General features: G+C 36.0%; 1 protein-coding gene across 1 annotated transcript in view; it reads right to left on the bottom strand.

Moving 5' to 3' along the window:
* Positions 1-235: 235 nt before the first annotated feature.
* Positions 236-19,175, bottom strand: part of FSIP2 (fibrous sheath interacting protein 2) — a 95,237-nt gene continuing 76,297 nt past the window's right edge. Inside the window, 6 exon segments of the mRNA XM_077154378.1 lie at positions 236-437; positions 2,725-2,794; positions 6,589-6,632; positions 9,849-9,895; positions 11,050-11,150; positions 15,391-15,894. Of these exon segments, the coding sequence (XP_077010493.1) occupies positions 301-437; positions 2,725-2,794; positions 6,589-6,632; positions 9,849-9,895; positions 11,050-11,150; positions 15,391-15,894 (903 nt within the window). The 3' untranslated portion in view covers positions 236-300.

Raw genomic sequence — 19,175 nt, 5'->3', positions numbered from 1 at the left:
AAAATTTAGCAGGGAAAATTCCAAGTTTAATTTTGGTGGGTACTGAGGACTGTTTGGTTTACTAGGTTCACTTTTAGTCTCTTTATTCCATGATACATAGGTAATACTAGCACTCAGTTTCTTCCTATACCAAAATGCTTTTCACAAGCATATATCAAACCCTTGTCTTATCTAGGTGCTTTTTGTACTTTCTTCTGTTATTTTCAGTATTACAAGAATTATCTCATAGGACATGTTATGTTTTCAAATCCATTTTATTTTCTAAGGGAGGTAAGCATATTTATATCAGATGTAGCAGTTTCAGTGCTCATCCTGGTGTGGTGGTGAGGAAGATTTGGAAATACTGTTGCTAGATCGGGAAAATACTTTTGATAGAGCTGAGGATACTTTTGTCAGCACTTTAGATCCTTGTTTGGAAATACTGGTCTTGGGAGTTTCTGTGGAAAACCAAAAAAGAAATATGAGCATTTATTAAACTTTTTAATTGAGGCAGTCAACCTAGGGCATTAATGATTTACAATTCAGAAATTGATATTTGTGAAATAATTTATGAGTTTTAAAGAACATTCGCAAAGACTCCCTTGATTTGATCCTTCCAACACAGCTCTGAAGGAAACAGTAGATAAATCAGTGAGATTAGATGCCTTGCCTAAGGTCATATGTTTATAAAGTAGCTGATTGGGACTAAGACCCGAGTTTTTCACTTTCATTTCATCATTATGACTTCTGCACCCTGATGCCTCTCTAGACAGGTGTGCAGACCTTGCCTCCCTTTTTCCATAAGAGAAATACCTGAAAAGACTTAATAAGCTAACATATGTGGAGAGGTAAATTTTGTCTACAAACACTGAAGGTGTCTCTATCAGAATGCTTAGGTAAAGGTAAAAGTGCACTAAAAATACTATCATTTCTCACTTATTTTGGAGTACATTTTCAGTTGACTGACTCCAACAGATTTTCTTGAGCTTTGAAATAGGATTGTACAGTTGCAGTTACCATTTGGACTCATTTTTCTATACCATTTATCCAGTGCATAAAGCTCTTAGAGAATATTGCAGCTCAGTTTAACAAAATAATTATTTTATCGATAAAGACAGAAATGAGCATGTTTGTGCCTTGCTAATACATTATAATATGGTGTGACAAAACATGATAACACATGTGACAGTAAAAGCCCATTATTTTCTTAATCATGATACATGACAAAAAATGTTTTTTTTTTAAATAAGCTGTTATCTTCTAAAAATGATCTTGAATTAAAAAAGAAAAGGTCACAATCTGCAACAGAAAAGACAAACTTGAATGTAGGAGACAGATGTAAAGTTTAAATGATAAAAATTTTAGGAATGGGATAGAGGCATTGCTACAAGACAATGTTCTTAAATTCTCATTGGAGGGGGAAAGTTCAGCTGTTCTTGAAACTTGGGGGTCTTGTTAAAGAGTATGGATTCTTGGGCACGTTTACTCAGAGATGCTGAGGTAAGTTTGGAGAGGGTCCAGGAATATGTATTTTTGATAAGTACCCTGAGTGATTCTGTTGCAAATATTCCCTTGACACAGAGCACATTGCCTCAACTGTTCAAGACTGGCTGATGACTGGTATCCTAAGTTCACAGCACACAGAAAACCCTCAAAAGGACAGACAGCGCTTGTAACTACCATTTAACAGTTCTGTTCAAAGCAAGACTACAGGCTGTCCTTTGTCATGACCTAATGCATGTTTCAGTTTGGGATGCAATGGCAGCTAGATGGAACCACAAAGTGGAGGTAAGAAATAGTGTATAATGAAAGTCAAAAGACTGGGTTTGAGTCCTGGCTCTGCCATTTATTGGGTGTGCAACCTCAGGCAGGCTATTTACCTCTATTTTCTCTTCTGTAAAATAGAACTTTCAGGTTTGCAGAGAAGAATGGCTTCATACAAGGTTTATGGACAAATTATACTGGGTACACAAACGGTTTCTCAAAAAATTTTAATAACTTGAATATTAAGAATTCCCACCATAAAATTGGAAGACCTGAATTGGAAGACATGGAAAAAATTCAGCATTCCAAAGATTGGAACTGAGTAACGCTTGCCACCTTTAGATGGGCATGCTATCTCCAATGGGCCACAGAACTGTATTCAACCTGACACTCCTGTTTATACTATTTGTGTTCCTCCTGAGAGCACTTGAATATGTGAAATATGGTCTATTTGAATGGGCTTAAGTTTTGAAATCAGGCAGATCTGTTTGAATACCAGCTCTGCAGCTGGCTATCTGTGGGTAATGCTGGATAAGCTAGTCTCACTTTTCTCCCCAGTAAAATGATTTTTTCTTCTTTTATAAAAAGGAGATAATCCATCCACATAGGGTTGATGTGAGGAAAGCACTTAACAGAATTCCTATTAATTGGAACCTAATAATTGTTAGTTCCATTATGTTACCCCTTGAGGTTTAAATAAGTGCATAATAAACTGCAAATTATTATCTATATAAATAGTAAGAATATCATTTCAATCCCATGTTGGTAACAGGCGTGAACAGCATAAGGGAATGTCATTCATTCCAGACAGTAACTGTTTAAAATTTCAAAATTCAAAATGACATATTTGATGCAGTGGTAGAGTTCTCACCTGCCATGCTGGAGACCCAGGTTTGATTCCCAGTGCCTGCCAATGTCCCCCCATATGACATTTTTAAGAGTTTTATTATATTAATTGTTAAGTGATAGTATATTTGGTACCTGCAATGACTTCCTTTGAGGGATACCCACTGTCAAGAACATTCTTGTGTCCTTCGTAGATGGTGATAAACTGGGAATACAAAATTAAGCAGTTTTTTGTTGGACATTGAACACTAGATATACCTAGAAATCCTCAAGGGATGGAACATGGCCATTATACCATCTTACACAGTAATCTCTTTGCTCTGTAGTGTTAGGCAATTATTGTACAGGCTCATAATTTTTGTCCATTATGATTATGAGGATTGGCTCTTGTCATTATGTGGGACTTTAAATGATTTTAAGGGCTCAAGTACGAAAAAACGTCAGCCCTATGTCCCGTACCCTCTTTTTGCTGAATTGGATGATGTTCACTTCATCTTCCCAATTTCCATTTAAGGAAATTTTAGCAACTGAGGGGTCTGGAGCAAGAAAATGGTTTTGTAGAGTTGGTAGGGTAGGGATAGTGTCTCAGACACTGCTTTACTCCATAGATCTTTATCACCTCTTTGAATGCAGAAACAGCAACTGTCCCAGAGAGGCACAAAATAGGTTGGTGCAGGTGGCTGGGCCCTAGTGTAGCTACTTTACAGTGCTGGCAGTTAAAAAAGGAAGTCAAGTATCAGTGAAGCAAGGTTTAAATACAGCAGGATGAGAGAAATGTGTTGGTTATAGAGTATTTACAGGACAGCAGATATTATAAAAGTTTACAGAGACAAATATAAAGCATTGGTTCTCGATGTGAAATATTTTCAAAAAGTATTAATCTCTGGGCCACTCCAGTTGAACTGGAATCTCTGAGAGTCAGCTCGGTTTTCAGTTTTTTTTAAAGTCTCACATAAAACTAATGTGCAACCATGGTTGAGGAACCCTGATCTAAAGGAAACAGCAGGGGACAGATGTTACCACATACCTGAAATGAGTAGATATTGAGTTCTGCTTTAAACTCCCATCTTTCAATCTGTTTAAAAGCGTTTGCAATTATTTCATGGAACACTGTTAGAACAGTTGCTCTAAAGTCTTTTGTCTGATAATTCCAAAATCTTGATTTCTTTAGAATTGGTTATTGTCATTTTCATTAAAAGTTAAGATATTATCTTTGCTCTTTGTGTGGTGAGTAATTTCGGATTGTACTCTGAACATTTTTATATAAGTTATGAGACTTTCAGTCTTGTTAAAATCCTCTGAGAACTTCTGATTTTGTTTGTTTGTTTAAATAAGCAATCAAGCCAGTTAGATTAATTCTATAGTCCTAGCCTGTCCTCCATAGTCTGTGGTTTCAGAGCATTTACAGTTCTATGAGCAGTACTGTGTATAAATCTGTGCTGGTTTGAAAGAATATATGCACCCTAGAAAAGCCATGTTATAATCCTAATCCCATTTTGTAAATGCAGCCATTTCTTCTAATCCCTATTCAGCATTGCATACTTGAAACTGTAATTAGATCATGTCCCTGGAGATGTGATTTAATCAAGAGTGGTTGTTAAGCTGGATTAGGTGGAGGCATGTCTCCACCCATTTGGGTGGGTGTTGATTAGTTTACTGGAATCCTATAAAAGAGGAAACATTTTGGAGAGAGATTTAGAGAGAGCAGAGCAGATTGACATAGCCACGAGAGGCAGAGTCCACCAGCCACAGGCTTTTGGAGATGAAGAAGGAAAATGCCTCCCAGGGAGCTTCATGAAACAGGAAGCCAGGAGAGAAAGCTAGCAGATGATGCTGTGTTCACCATGTGCCCTTCCAGATGAGAGAGAAGCCCTGACCGTGTTCACCATGTGCGTTTTCAGATGAGAGAGAAACTCTGACTGTGTTCACCATGTGCCCTTCCACTTGAGAGAGAAACCCTGAACTTCATCGGCCTTCTTGAACCAAGGTATCTTTCCCTGGATGCCTTAGATTGGACATTTCTATCCAATGTGTTTAGATGTGTTTTAACTGGGACATTTTCTCAGGCTTAGAACTGTAAACTAGCAACTTATTAAACTCCTCTTTTAAAAGCCATTCTGTTCCTGGTATATTGCATTCTGGCAGCTGGCAAACTAGAACAAAACCATTATGAATACCACAGTTTAAGTTCTCAAAGCGTTTAGCCTATGTAACTTCATGCCAATTTCATGTATGCACAGTCTAAGTGGGACTTTATATAAACAGATTAGGAAATTCCTTTCCTCAGAATCCCACCTCTCCATGATTTCCCTTAATCTCTCTGACTCCCAGTGGCCCACTTTTCTAGTCGGACGTGCTGGGGCTTTAGTCTCCCCGCAGTAGTGGCTGCCTTGCTCTTCCAAGCTCCAGGGTAAAGCAGCAGGAAAAAGCAGAGAAAGAAAACTAAATCTCCCCTTCCCCCAATACTTTTCAGACTCCTGGGGACCCTTTTCCCTTTTCATCTGGAAAGACAGGGTTTCCTCTCATTTTTTAGGTGCCTGAGCAGCCTTGCCACTGCTATGTACCATTATGAACAAAACTTGCCTCGAGGCTTGGTCTATGGGGAATAAAAGTGAGAAAAAAAGTGGAAATCACCCTAGCCTCCCCACAGTCTCCATCCCATCACATCCACTCTCACAGTTCTAGTCAGAAAGCAGTAGTATCTTTTGGAGTTTATTCTATCCATTTCCTTTTGCATTTCCAGGATTCCAGCTGCCTTGAGTCTAAGCCAGGAAATACGGGAGGAAAAAATCCAGGAAAATCACAACGGTATTGGCTATTCTTGAGTTTTGATTTCCCTCCTCAATTTTTTGTTACTTATTTTTCAGAATCTTTAGTTGCCCAGAGCTTTTACTTCTAGTAAGTGAGAGAGATAGTGTAGAGTGTGTTTAGTATATATCTTACTTGGAATTGGACTGGGCAACAACTTTAACGAGAGTTTTACCATGGAAAAATCAGAAAGTGAGAGAATGAACAATGAACTAAAAAGGGTCAGATTAGCCAGGAATTCAGCTTGACAGAAACAATGTCCTGTCAATAAGTCCTAAGACTGGAGATTCCTCTCCTTGTTATTGCCATATCCTTTTACTTGGGAAGTATGAGTCTCAAAGTAGAACCTTGAAGTTGTCAAATAGATGCTTATGTTAAAAGATGAGAATTAGGTCAAGCAGGAAAATAGACCAGCATCTTTTGAGATTTTGGCAAAAGTTATCTTGTATATGAGCTGTAGGATTTTCAGAATTGGTTCTGAAAATTACACTACATCATGATATTGGGAAGTAATTGCATAATTGCAATTTTTTCCAAGAAGGAAAAATGTGACAGAGATGAAGAGGAGAGAAGAGAAAGGAAGAGCATCTACAATTTCACCTCTCATTGGAAATTTTCTAAGAAGGACTAGGGAAGAAGAAACTTCCTGGGCACATACTGAAGAAAAGACAGGCCTTTTTGGAAAGATAACCTTCAAAGAGCTGGCCCTTAGAACATGGAGAAATCAGTGGAATCAGCACCCATTTTCCACAAGCCATACCCCTTTATCTTTGAAACATCATTCCCTCCCTGATCACAACCAAGTCCCTCATTTGGTTCTACTCACTTGGACTATGCCAAGTGACACACTCCCTCTAGCATATCTCCATTGACTTCAGTAGCAGAGCTAATGAGTAGAATTGGACTTAGTAGCTAAGAAAGGACATATATACAGTTCAATTACTCTATGTAATTGAACAAGGAATACTGACTTAACTCTAAGGTGAAAATTCTAGTAAGGCAATTTTTTTTTAGGCGCTAGAGACAGGCCTTAGGTGAGGGGAGAAATCTGGTATGAGAAGTTGTAAATAGAGGAATGCTTTCTGAGGTCCCTCAAATCATACCACAGGGTCTGTAATTTCATTTTGACAACTGGGCCATTCTCAACTGAAACTCAATTATTTCATTTAAAGGCTTCTGAAAAATACTTACCTTAACACTACTTGCATTTTCCAGCTTTGGTTCCTGAGAACTTTCTGTGGGCAAAACAAAACATTGGAAAATAGTCTTTTTAAATTTTTTTTCTGACACATGTATAAGATTGACACACAACTGATCTTAACCTTTTTTGTTCATGAAAGAACCATAGAATGTTGACAGGTACAAGCAGTCTTTTTTTAAAGTGTGTAATCAGTGAGTACAGATCTGAAATAGATGATATCCTTAAAATGATACAGTATTTCTCTGCTCTTTACTTGGGGATAGTGAAAGATTAAATGAAATATAAGAGGGGCAGGTTCTGTACCTAAGTAGGTACACTTAGTAGGTACAGTTCCATCTCTATGGGACTGTTTGTTCATTGTAAAATGAGGAGTTACACTATAGATGATCCTTAAGGATCCCTCCAGCTCTAACACTCTTTGATTGTAGAGAGCTAATTAAAAGCAGAAAAATGAAACAAGGCTTCCAGCTAAAGAATTCCCAGAGAGGAAGATGCTGGTCTTAGGAAACATTTATTTCTGGTGAGAAAAAAGAAAGCTTTGAGGGACTATCCTGAAGGAGTCTGGCAGAATTGCTAAAGAACTAGAAGTTTCCTAAGTTCCAGGGGATGTCAATATGCCTGTGAAAAAAATTCAGTCCAAGAAGGTATAAATGTTACTGGGAGAAGCGGTTTCACAAGGCCCTACAGCTAGAGTCAGAAAATCCATGCTGAGCCTCAGCTTCACTACTTTGAGTTGTGTGAATATTGGCAAACTACATCTAACTTTTCTGAATTTGTTTCCTCATATGTAGAACTGGAATAAATAAGATTATCTTCCTTGCCTGTCTCACAGGAGAACACAAAAAGATATCACATTTGTAAACCTAACATTTTATACAATGTGATTCTATGTATATTATATAGAATATATATAATATATATTCATAATATATATATGAGTCAAGACAAGTGGTCATTTTCTGAATTACCTTTTTGGTCAATGTAGATTCTGGAAAAGTTATAGTAAAACCTAATTAACTCAGATACAAGGGGGAATGATTAATTGAATTATCTGAAAAAAATTGGTTAAATTTCATTGTTGGTTGATTATATAAGCTTTTGAATCTACTTCATGACATAATTGAACTAATTTTTATCTGTTAATGATTGGGGATATTTGGGCCTACAACCAGGGCTATTATTTCAAACACTGGCATTCCTGTTTCCAGGCGAAATGGGTCCCAAACTTCTAGAATATATACTAAGAATTGTTTTGATGAAGAAGCACAGAGAATTCCAGATATCTGAGGATCAGAGATATTCAAATTTAACTTTTTTATTGTACATTCCATGAAATTAAAACTTTAACTCTAGCTTTGACTCCTTAATGAATGCTAGACTTAAATATCCAGTTGCTTATGTGACACCTCAGTTTGAATGCCAATGATACCTCAATCTCGGTATCGCCAAAACAGAATTCCTGTTCCTGTCCCCACTTAGTTTTTTCCCTCATTTTCTCCAAAGTCACTAAATGATTTCACCTACTATGTTTTATCCTCTTGGGGATACAGTTGTAAATAGTCATAAATCCTCACTTTCTTGGAACTTACATTCTTGAGGGAGATAGTAAGCAAAATAAAAACAACAACAAAAAACAGCCCATCAGGCGGTGGCAAGTGCCATGGATAAACAGTACCACAGTGGGAGCGAGGTTGCAATTTCAGAGTATCATCAAGAAACACCTCATTTCAAGAAACATTCATTTGAGCAAGAATCTAAGGATAAGGAATAAGCAATGCAGATACAAAGGGAAGAGTACTACAGGCAGATCAGCAAGTGCAAAGGTCCTGAATGCCTACAGTGTCAGAAGGACAGTAAGGAGAACAGTGAAGTCTGGAGTAGAGTGAGCCAGGAAAGGAACAGAGGAGGAGGTTAGAGAGATAATAGGGGGGTAGGGTAGTGTTCAGATGAATGTAGAGTTTTGTTAAGACATTGTAAGGATATTAACTTTTGTCCTAGGTGAGATGGGAAGCTCAGTTATTGATAACTAATTCTAGTTATCAATAACTAGAATTATCTTATTTATATCTTTTCCCTTTCCCTCCCCACTCCAAGTTACAATGCAAATTCCATGAGTACTAGGACTTTATCAGTCTTTTCCACAGCTGAGATCTTAGAACACTGTCAGGCACAAAGAAGATACTCAGTACATCACTGAATGAATAAATAAAGAGATTGATCAAGTGTAACATTATCAAAAGACATTAGAAGTAGGCATGGTCATTGTAATGAACTTGGGAAAAAAACCAAAAACACTGAATTTAGGGTCAGGCTACTTGGGATCCAGATTGGGCTCTGTTTCTGACGCACAGAACTTTGATCAAGTCACTCCTCTCCCTGAGATTCAGTTTCCCCACCTATAAAATGAGATATATGTATGTGTGTGTGTGTGTGTGTGTGTATTAAATAATTTCTCTCTGGGTCTAACAGTCTATGACTCCATAATACAGTAATAACTGGGACACCTCTGGTTATAACGTGTCCATGGAATTAACTTACTGCTCTCTTACTGTTCATCTCCTAATGAAATTGATTTTTGCTTCCAAGTTAAGACAATAAGTTTCTTGAATAACTCCTTGAGTGGGTTGCATGCATGAAATAAGCTGAACCTTCATACTGTGTTTTGGGTTTCAAGGCCATCTTTACAGTAAACAGGACACTCTATTTCTTATGTATGCTATTGTTAGTACCACACTGATCCTCGATATTTTAACAGACCGATTTTTTAACAAAAAAATCCTCATAAATGTCCTAATGAGTCAAAACTAATAGAGACAGAATAAAAACTGAGGTCCATCCTAGCCATATTTTAATGGGAGCAAAATTCAGCTTTTAAAGCCTCTTTGCAAAATTTAATAGGGCTGAGCTTTGAGACAAAGGAATGATTAAATCCTAATAGCATGGCTTTTGGTCCATATTGCAATACACACTTGTTTTGTGTATTTCCAACAAAAGCATGGTAATATCAACTCATACACCACATTGTATATGTCCTACCAAAATTATTAGTGAAATCATAACAGCAATTCAGACAAGGTGAATTAGGTGGCTGATTTTACACTTGAGTTATGTACTGTCGAACCACTTTCCAAAAATAAAGTAACTGGAAATATTCAGTATTAATGTCAGTCTTGATAACTGAAAGGATTATCAAAGTATTAAACAAAGTCTCTTTTTGAATATTCTCTAATTTAAAATAAATCAATCCAACCTTCTAATATTTTAGCACTTGGATCCGGATTACAATCTTCAGTCTCACTGAAACGAAAGAAAAAGGACATTTCATTTCCCACATATTTAATAAACGAAGTAATTACTGGTTAAGAACAGAACATTTTCAATCGTTATTAGAAGTAAAATGGGAATAGTATAACTCTAAGTTCCCAAGTGAAATGAAAATGATTGCTAATTTGAATTTTATTTTGCATTATCTTTGCCCCCCTACTGATACAGAATCATACCTGTCTTTCATTTATATATGTTAAGATTATTATTATGCAGGAGGAAAAGGGGCATGATGGTCCAGGAATGGATGTCCCAAATGACATCAGGTCAAAAAGAAACAATTCTGTAGTGCTGAATGGAATAAAGAGTTAATCAGATTGATTTTCTCCTTATACCCAGTGCATTTCCCATGATGGAAAATGCTACCTTTTTCAGTTTATAAATATTCTTATAAACTTAGGAACACTTTAGAACAAGTTTTGGCTGTTTTAGACACAGTTTTTAATTAGACTCCATGTCTAAAGTGTACTTTGTTCTTCTCTGTCTCCTATAAATATGACACAGTACAGACTTTGCTCTTACAGTCATCCCAACCTGGATTGCCTCACTTTCATGCAAATCCTATCCAGCTTTAAAGGCCAACATAAAATCCCATTGCTCTCTAAAACTGTGCTCTGAATAATCCAATCCACACTGCTCCTTTTCTTCTTTGAATGCTTCCAGGCTACTTGAAAGAGCTAATCAACGACCTTTCAGGGCCAATAGTACAGATATTATTGTTGACCAAGTTCTATACAATGGTATATTTAGCTACTTAAAGAGAACTGACCAAAAATGCTTATGGGTCAATGGTACACATATTCTTGAACTAGTGCCTGTCTTCCAGGTAAAATAAAAACAAACTCTAACATCTTTTCAAATATTTGAACCAAGACATCACTAGACAGGAAAGCAGGTCTCAAAACGAGGAAGCACAGACCAAGTAAGGAGAAATGGTGGAGAGTAGGTGTAGGAATGGGAGGTCCAGTAACCACAGTAGGGAGCTAAGAGGAACAAGACTGAGGAGGAATAAGAGATGGTACAGAGCTGAATAACTGCTTCCTCAGTTTTACCAGGGGCTTCATTCTTCCTATAAGTATTACTTTTATATCAGATTTCTGTTTCTGAGTTGCTTTAATTTAATGTACCCAGCACAGGAAATCAGATCTTCTTGGTTGTATGAAGATGAACTCATAATTCTGTGTACGAAGTAATGTGTTGGTTCAGTAATAAGTCTCCTTTCTTCTTTCTGAAACAGTTCAAATAATATATTATACTCAGTATAGTTTGATATGCATTGTCTCATCTTACTGACACATTTTGCACTTTCAATTACATTTTAGTGAGTTAAAGTTTTACATTGACTTAAAAAATGGATGAATCCTATAATTTCATTTAAAATGTCCTTTCTGATATAATTATTTGAAAATGGCTCAGTGGTGAGGATTTAAATTATGATATTGGGTTTTCAATAAACTTTAAATATAAACCTAACACAATGTTTGAAGAAAATAGTCTACTGTTTCTGTACTTTACAAATATTTTTAAATTATTCATAATTCATTGAGTTAAAAAATGAAGAAACCTTTATTGTGACATTTGTTAGAATCTCAAAAAGAGAGGTTACTAATATTGGGTTTCTTCATATAATCTATACTGATTTTGCCATTATTATCCTATAGCATGATGGAAAAAAAAAACAACAGAGGCTCTGAGTCAGACAGCACAAAATACTGCAAAAGGGCTGGACCAGGGTTCTGGGAAGATGGCAGAATAAAGGGTTTTGGGAAGATGGTGGAATAGGATGGGTTGAATTCACCCCTGTTTCAAGGAACAACTGGAGAAGGGACAAAAAGGCAACTGAGATGATGATTTTAGGGTGTAAGTGACCCAGGAGAGTCTTTTATACCACATAGGGAAGCCCTGGTTACAAAAACTGAAGAATTGAGACACAGAGAACTGGACAGTGTCCAGCTGCTGCAGACAGCCTAACACACTCCTCTGCAAATGGAAGCCTGGAGCCTTCGGGAGTGCATGGATGGGGAGACTGGGACTAGGAATGCTTTACCTCTGTGTCACCCATGCTGCACTCTGCTCCTGATCCAAGGTTTGCCTGAGCTGCACCACATACCCACAACTCCCGTGCCACACATCTACAACCCCACGACACGTACCCCATGCTCAAAGGCACCAGCATAGCATCCCCAACCTGTGCTTAGACCTGCACTGTAAGGCATCACCACTCTGTTGTGTCCCACTCTACACCCCATATCTGCTCCACCTCTATCCTGCAAATACAAAGCTTTTTAGACTAATGAAGGAAATCAATTTACAAAGTAAACCAATCAAGATATTTAGATGCTGTGAAGACAACAGAAGATTACTAAGCATATCAAGATGCACACAGATACAGCCCAGCTTAATGACCAAATTAAAATACCATACGAGACACAATTTTGGAACAAGTAATCAAAGATGTTCATGTAACTCTACTAAATAAAATAAATGGGATGGCTAAAGACATAAAGGAGATCAAGAAGACTCTAGAAGAGCATAAAGAAGAATTTGAAAGAATAAATAGAAAAACAGGAGATATCACTGAGATTGTAAGATGCTGTAGACCAAATTAAAAAAATTCTAGAGACACACAACAGCAGATTTAAAGAGGTAGAAGAAAGAGTACGTGAACTAGAGGACAGGACAACTGATTTCGAACACTCAAAACAGCAAATGGCAAAAAAGATGGAAACATTTGAATTGGATCTCAGGGAAATAATAAATGAACAAAGCACACATATCATTGGTGTCCCAGAGGAGAAGAGAAATTTAAAGGTCTAGGAAGATTAGTGGAGGATATAAATGGAGGGAAACTTCAGAACCCTTATAAAGGACATAAATATACAAGTCAAAGAAACTCAATGAACACCAAATAGAATAAATCCAAATTGGCCTTCCCAAGACACATACTAATCAGTCTGTCATATGCTGATGAGAAGCAGAAAATCTGGAAAGTGGCAAGAGAGAAACAAACTACTACATACAAGGAAAATCATATAAGACTGAGTTTAGACTACACAAATGGCACTATGGAGGTGAGAAGGCAGTGGTATGATATATTTAAGATCCTGAAAGAGAAAGACATCCAGCCAAGAATTCTACATCAAACCATACTGTCCTTCCAAACTGAGGGAGAAATTAAATTTTTCACAGACAAACAAATCCTGAAATAATTTATCAACAAGAGGCTGGCCCTACAGGAAATACTAAAGGGAGTTCTACCAGTTAAATAAAAAAAAAGACAGGAGGGAGGTCTGGAGGAAAGAACAGAATTGAAGAGTATCAGTAAAGATAGCTTAAGAGATAAAAAGAGAAAGAGGGAAAAGAATATATAAATCTGACAAATAAAATTCAAAAGATAAGATGATGGATTCAAGAATTGCCTTTTCGGTAGTAGCTCTGAATGTTAACAGACTAAACTTACCAATTAAAAGATACAGATTGGCAGAATGGATAAAGCACCAGCTATATGGTGCTTACAAGAGACTCATCTTAGATACAAGGATACAAAAAGTTTTAAAGTGAAAGGGTGGAAAAAAATGTTCCATGCAAGTTGTTACCAAAAGAAAGCAGGAGCAGCTATACTAATATTGTGCAAAATAAACTTTAAATGTAAAGACATCATAAGAGACAAAGAAGGACACTATATATTAATAAAAGGGAAAATTCACCAAGAAGAAATAACGGTCATAAATGTTTATGCTCCCAATCAAGGAGCTCCAAAGTACATGAGACAGACACTGGCAAAACTGAAGGTAGTGATAGATGCTTCAACAAAAATAGTAGGAGACTTCAATACATGACTCTCCTCTATAGAAAGAACAATCAGACAGAAGACCAACAAGGAAAGAGAGAAGTTAAACAACTTGATAAATGAATTAGACCTAACAGACATATGTAGGTCACTGCACACCCAAACACCAGGATATACATTCTTCTCAGGTGCTCATGGAACATTCTCCAGTATAGATCATATGCTGGGGCACAAAACAAGTCTTTATAAATTTAAAACACTGAAATTATTTGAAGCACATTCTCTGGTCACTATGGAATGAAGCTGGCCATCAACAACCACCAAAGAATGAAAACTTTCACCAATATATAGAGATTAAATAACATACTCTTAAATAATCAGTGGGTCAAAGAAGAAATTGCTAGAGAAATCATTAGCTATCTGGAGACAAATGAAAATGAGAATACAAGATATCATAACTTATGGAATGCAGCAAAGGCTGTACTGAGAGGAAAATTTATTGCCCGCAATGCCTACATTAAAAAACAAGAAAGAGCAAGAATCTAGGACTTAAGTGCTCACCTGGAGGAACTTGAAAAAGAACAGCAAACTAACCCCAAAGCAAATAGAAGAAGAGAAATAGCAAAGATTAAAACAGAGTTCAATGAATGGGAGAACAAAAGAACAACTGAGAGAATCAATAAAACCAAAAATTTGTTCTTTGAGAAATAAAATTGATGGGCCATTAGCAAGGCTGACAAAGAAAAAAAGAGAGAGGATGCAAAGACACTATAGTATTTCTTTAGCTATCTAAGGAGCCAGCATTTCTGACTATGCTGTACAAGGAAACTGCTCTGCAGACTATATTTGGTCATGAAATAATGTCTTCCCAACAAATAGTTCAGAGAATGTGTTAAGATGATTGAATTGGGGAGCTTCTGAATTGACCAGAGTGGTATCTCTGTTCTTTTTCTCTGGTGCACCTCAGCTTTTGTGTCAACCTGGTAATCACTTCAAATGGATAATCAAGAGAATTGTTTCACTAGTAAATCCTAAAGCATATGTGTTCTTCAAAACCATGTTATGGGATAGATTTTTTGGACAGGGCTACCCCAAAAGGTCAACGGCGTCTAGACGATCTTTTAAAGGGTAAGGAACAAGGGAGAAGAACTGTATGCTGTGATTATGGGGAAGTTTTATGAGCTAATTACAGGGCTGATATTTAGAATATTTTGATTAAGCTTGGGTGAATTGGCTGAGTATCTCTTAAGAAAAAAATTGGCTATGTAACCTGCCCAAAGGTCACAAGTTAAGTGACAGAGTCAGGATTTAATAAAATTGTTAACTTCCCTTTACCTCAGCTTAACTTCTGGTCTTGTCTTTTTGGTATGCTATTTCCCATGCAAAACTGTCAATGAATATTTACCAAAGTATAAAAGGGAGGAAATCTGTTGTTTTAAATAATTATCCTGCATTTCACTTAACTGGTTTCCATTTCTGTTTTCCCTCAATTGTGGTCCATGGCTTAATTGTTTATTATTTCCCTTGTACTGTAAATATCATCAGGCTTAGGAAAACACTGTCTAGAACCATTTTAAAGTCTTTTTCTACCTAACCAAGGTACACTGTTGGACAGAATTTGTGATCTTTACGTTTTCCATAGATATTTGGCCAACGATAATCACACTTTTTTACTTACACTACACTGTGACTTTTTCTCCCAAAGAGAAGAGTCTGTGTCAGTCAAGGTTGTTAAGCAGGTGGCCATGTCAAGCTCAGCAATAGCTCTTTTAACTTGTCTCTCCTTAGATTCTGTTATATGATTTGAAGTTTCTTCAATACTTTCGATATTTGTACTGGATGTGGGCTGACAGCATTTGCTCAGTGATAAAAATTTTTTTAGGCTACTTGTGCTTAGTGTTGGCTTAGGAGAAACAACTTTGCTTTCAACTGGCTTCATGGCTTCTTTTACTTGATCTTCATATAGTTCTGCTGAGCATTCTTTGAGTGAGATGACCTCTCCTAAAACAACTTCTTCATCAGAAGTCAGTTCCTCTTCTATGTTAGTTTCTGAATTTTCTTGATCAATATCATGAGCTACTAACCGAATGATAAGATCTTCCTTGCTCTCAACATCTTTTAAAAGCTCCACTTTGGTGATATCCGGTTTTCTTATATTCTGAAATGAATTTCTGCAAACAGCCTGGAATTGAAAGTATAATGAATATTAAAAACAATACCCTCAATAATTTTTCCTGTGGTTTGACTATGGTATCACTATTTTATATAATTGCTAATATATCAGCAATGCTGGTTTTAAAAAAGAAAATTGTAAGAAAATTATTTGTTGATGTCAATAATTTCTTTTCCACTCAGGGATCTTACTAATTTGCCACATTTACTTCACAAAAAGCAGAAAAAAGTCTGAAATAAGGTTCTTTCTTTTGCTTATAGTTTACATTTGGTTTCAAAATAATTTCATTACTTTCCGTTTTTTTAAAAAATTCATTTGAAAATTTTTGGCAGAGGTAGACATGATATAATATATTTTTCTAAAATCCTACGTAGGGAATCACAGAGTAATCTGAAGACAGACTTTCAAGTATAAAAGCAAGGTGTTGCCTAGCTATGACTTTAAAAACTGATCAGTGTGGTGCTGGGAAAACTGGATCTCCATTTTGCAAAAAAAGGACCCACCCTCACACTTTATACAAATGTCAACTCAAAATGTATCAAAGATCTACATCCAAGAGCCGGAACTCTCAAACTCCTGGAAGAAAATGTAGGTAAGCATTTTTAGGTCCTTGTGTTAGGCAACAGTTTCTCAGACTTTACAACCAAAGGACAAACACAAAAAGACAAAAAAATAAAATAAATCTCATGAAAATTAAAAACTTTTGTGCCAAAAAACACTTTACCCTGAAAGTAAAATGACAATCTACACAATGAGGGAAAATATTTGGAAATCACACATCCAAATAAGGTGGAATGTCCAGAATATTTAAAGAAATCCCTCAGTTTAACAACAAAAAGACAACTCAATTAAAAAGTGGGCAAAAGATTTGTATAGGTATCTCTCCAGAGAAGATACACAAATGGCCAGGAAACACAATAAAGGATGCTCAATATCATTAGCCATCAGAAAAATGCCAATCAATAACCACAATGAGATATAAATTCATACCCATTAGATTAGACACTATTAAAATAAAGGAAAATAAATGTTGGAGAGGATGTGGAGAAGTTGGAATTCACTTATTGCTGGTGGCAATCTAAAATGGTGTGGTTGCTTTGTTTAGCAGTTCCTCAGGGAGCTAAGTATAGAAGTATCATGTGACCCAGCAATCCCACCACTAGGTATACACCCCAAAAAATTGGAAGCAGGAATTCAAACAGATATTTTGCACACCATTGGTCACAGTGGCATTACTCATAATTGCCAAAAGATTGAAGCAACCCAAGTATCCATCAAAGGATAAAGGATAAATTAAATGTGGTATAAACATACAATGGAATATAATTCAGCTGTAAAAAGTAATGAAGTCCTGATATATGCAACAACAAGGATGAACCTTGATACCATGTTGAGTAAAATAAGCCAGACACAGCAGGACAAATATTGTATTATCTCACTGATTTGAAATAATTAGAATAAGCAAACTTGTAGTGTCAGAATCCAGAATAGAGGTTATCAGGAGACAGGGTGGGGTTAGAGAATGGGAAATTAAGTCTTAGAATGTATAGGATTCCTATTTGAAAGATGGAAATATTTTGGTAATGGATGGTGATGATAGTAGTACAATATGATGAATTCAATTAATAGCACTGAGAGGCGATTAAAAGGGGATATGTTAGATTGTATTTATGGTAACAAAATCTAAATTTAAAAACATCCAGGAAACTGCACTACAAAGTGAACCCTAAGTTAAACCAAGGACTTTAATTAGTAATACAATTATGAGTATTATTAATTGTAACAAATGTTCCACACCAATGCAAGGTGTTGGTAGTGGGGTGGTATATGGGAATCCTGCATTTTATGTGATCCTTCTCTAAACACACAACTTCTTTAATAAAGAAAAAAAAGATGAATATACAAAATTGTGAAGGCATTTTTACTTTCAATTGTTCTACTTCTGATCCTTTGAACATATTTTCCAAAAGAAATTTCAAAACAAAGTATTTTTTCTCAATTTCCTATCAATTATCACTTTCATTTGTCAATGTTAAAGGCAGATCAAGAAAAAGGCAATTATAATTAAATAACGAAATGTCTCCATTTTTATAGCTTTTGATGATTCCACAGAGCCTCTAAATTATAATTATTGAGCAATCTTAGGTCTCAGTATCCCTTTGTGATACTGTAAGCCAGCTTTTCAGGTAATGGGTGCCCTAAAAGATTATCTAATGTGGACAACAAAATATAGGAAGAACTTTTAAGAAATTAAAACACAATCAATTTTGATTATCTGTGCTAACAGGGGAAGGGAATCAGAGGTTTAGAAAATTCAAAGTCATTTTATATGGTCTTGTCATTTTCTATTGTATGCACTTTTAATATTCATGTGTCTTTTATGGTACTCGAAAATAGAGAATGAAATGCTGAGGAACAGCCAGCAAAGTGTCTAATTTCTCTGACCTATTTACTACTCTACTTCTATTTGGATAGCATCGGTATCCAGATAGGTGAAATTATATGTCTTTAATGAGTTGCCGATGTTGGCATGTTTATTTATTTCTATGTTTAATTTTTTAGGATAACTTTTCCTCCTCTGAAGAGGACAAGGTAATCGTATTGTTTTAAATATTCTCTCCCTACTTTCTGCAGTCAATAAAGGTCTTACATAAAGAGCTCTGGTAATTAAGAATAAGATTTGTGACAGACAATTCTGTGGATTATTAAATACTGATTTTAGATTAAATTATCCTACAGTCTGTTCAAACAAATTTCACTTAAAACTACAGAATAACACTCTCATATTCTTATTTCACATTTACTATATATTAGTCTTTACTCCTCTAAAATTTGTCCTACACCCAACAATTTTTATGCACCTGTAATCTAAGAACTTTCAGTAATGGATGTTTGTAGAGCCTTAAATTTGAAAAATTTAAACTATTATAGAAGTTTGTTCTTATGATATTCTATGAACTGGACCCTTTTGAATGTCTTTATATCTACAGTGAAGAAAGAACTAAAGGAACTTTAGGAGTTTATGTTTCTTCGGATTCTTAAAATGAGGACTGTAATTCTAGTTGGTCTGGTTTCAATGTTAGAGGCAAGTCTTAATAGCCACATTTTTCAAAGTAAAATGTCAGTTCAATCTGTTTGGCTTAGGAAAATTACTTGAGACCTTTAGTGTAAGCCAGGGAGCTGATAAGGCAAGTCCCTGTAAATCCTAAGACTGTATTAGAAGGAAGAGTACACCAGTTCTGTTATGATGGTGGTAATCTTCTATTACCAACAAAAATGCATTCACAGAG

Source organism: Tamandua tetradactyla, chromosome 3 (assembly GCF_023851605.1).
Source record: "Tamandua tetradactyla isolate mTamTet1 chromosome 3, mTamTet1.pri, whole genome shotgun sequence".
NCBI classification, from domain to species: domain Eukaryota; kingdom Metazoa; phylum Chordata; class Mammalia; order Pilosa; family Myrmecophagidae; genus Tamandua; species Tamandua tetradactyla.
This window is presented reverse-complemented; position numbering and strand designations above follow the sequence as displayed.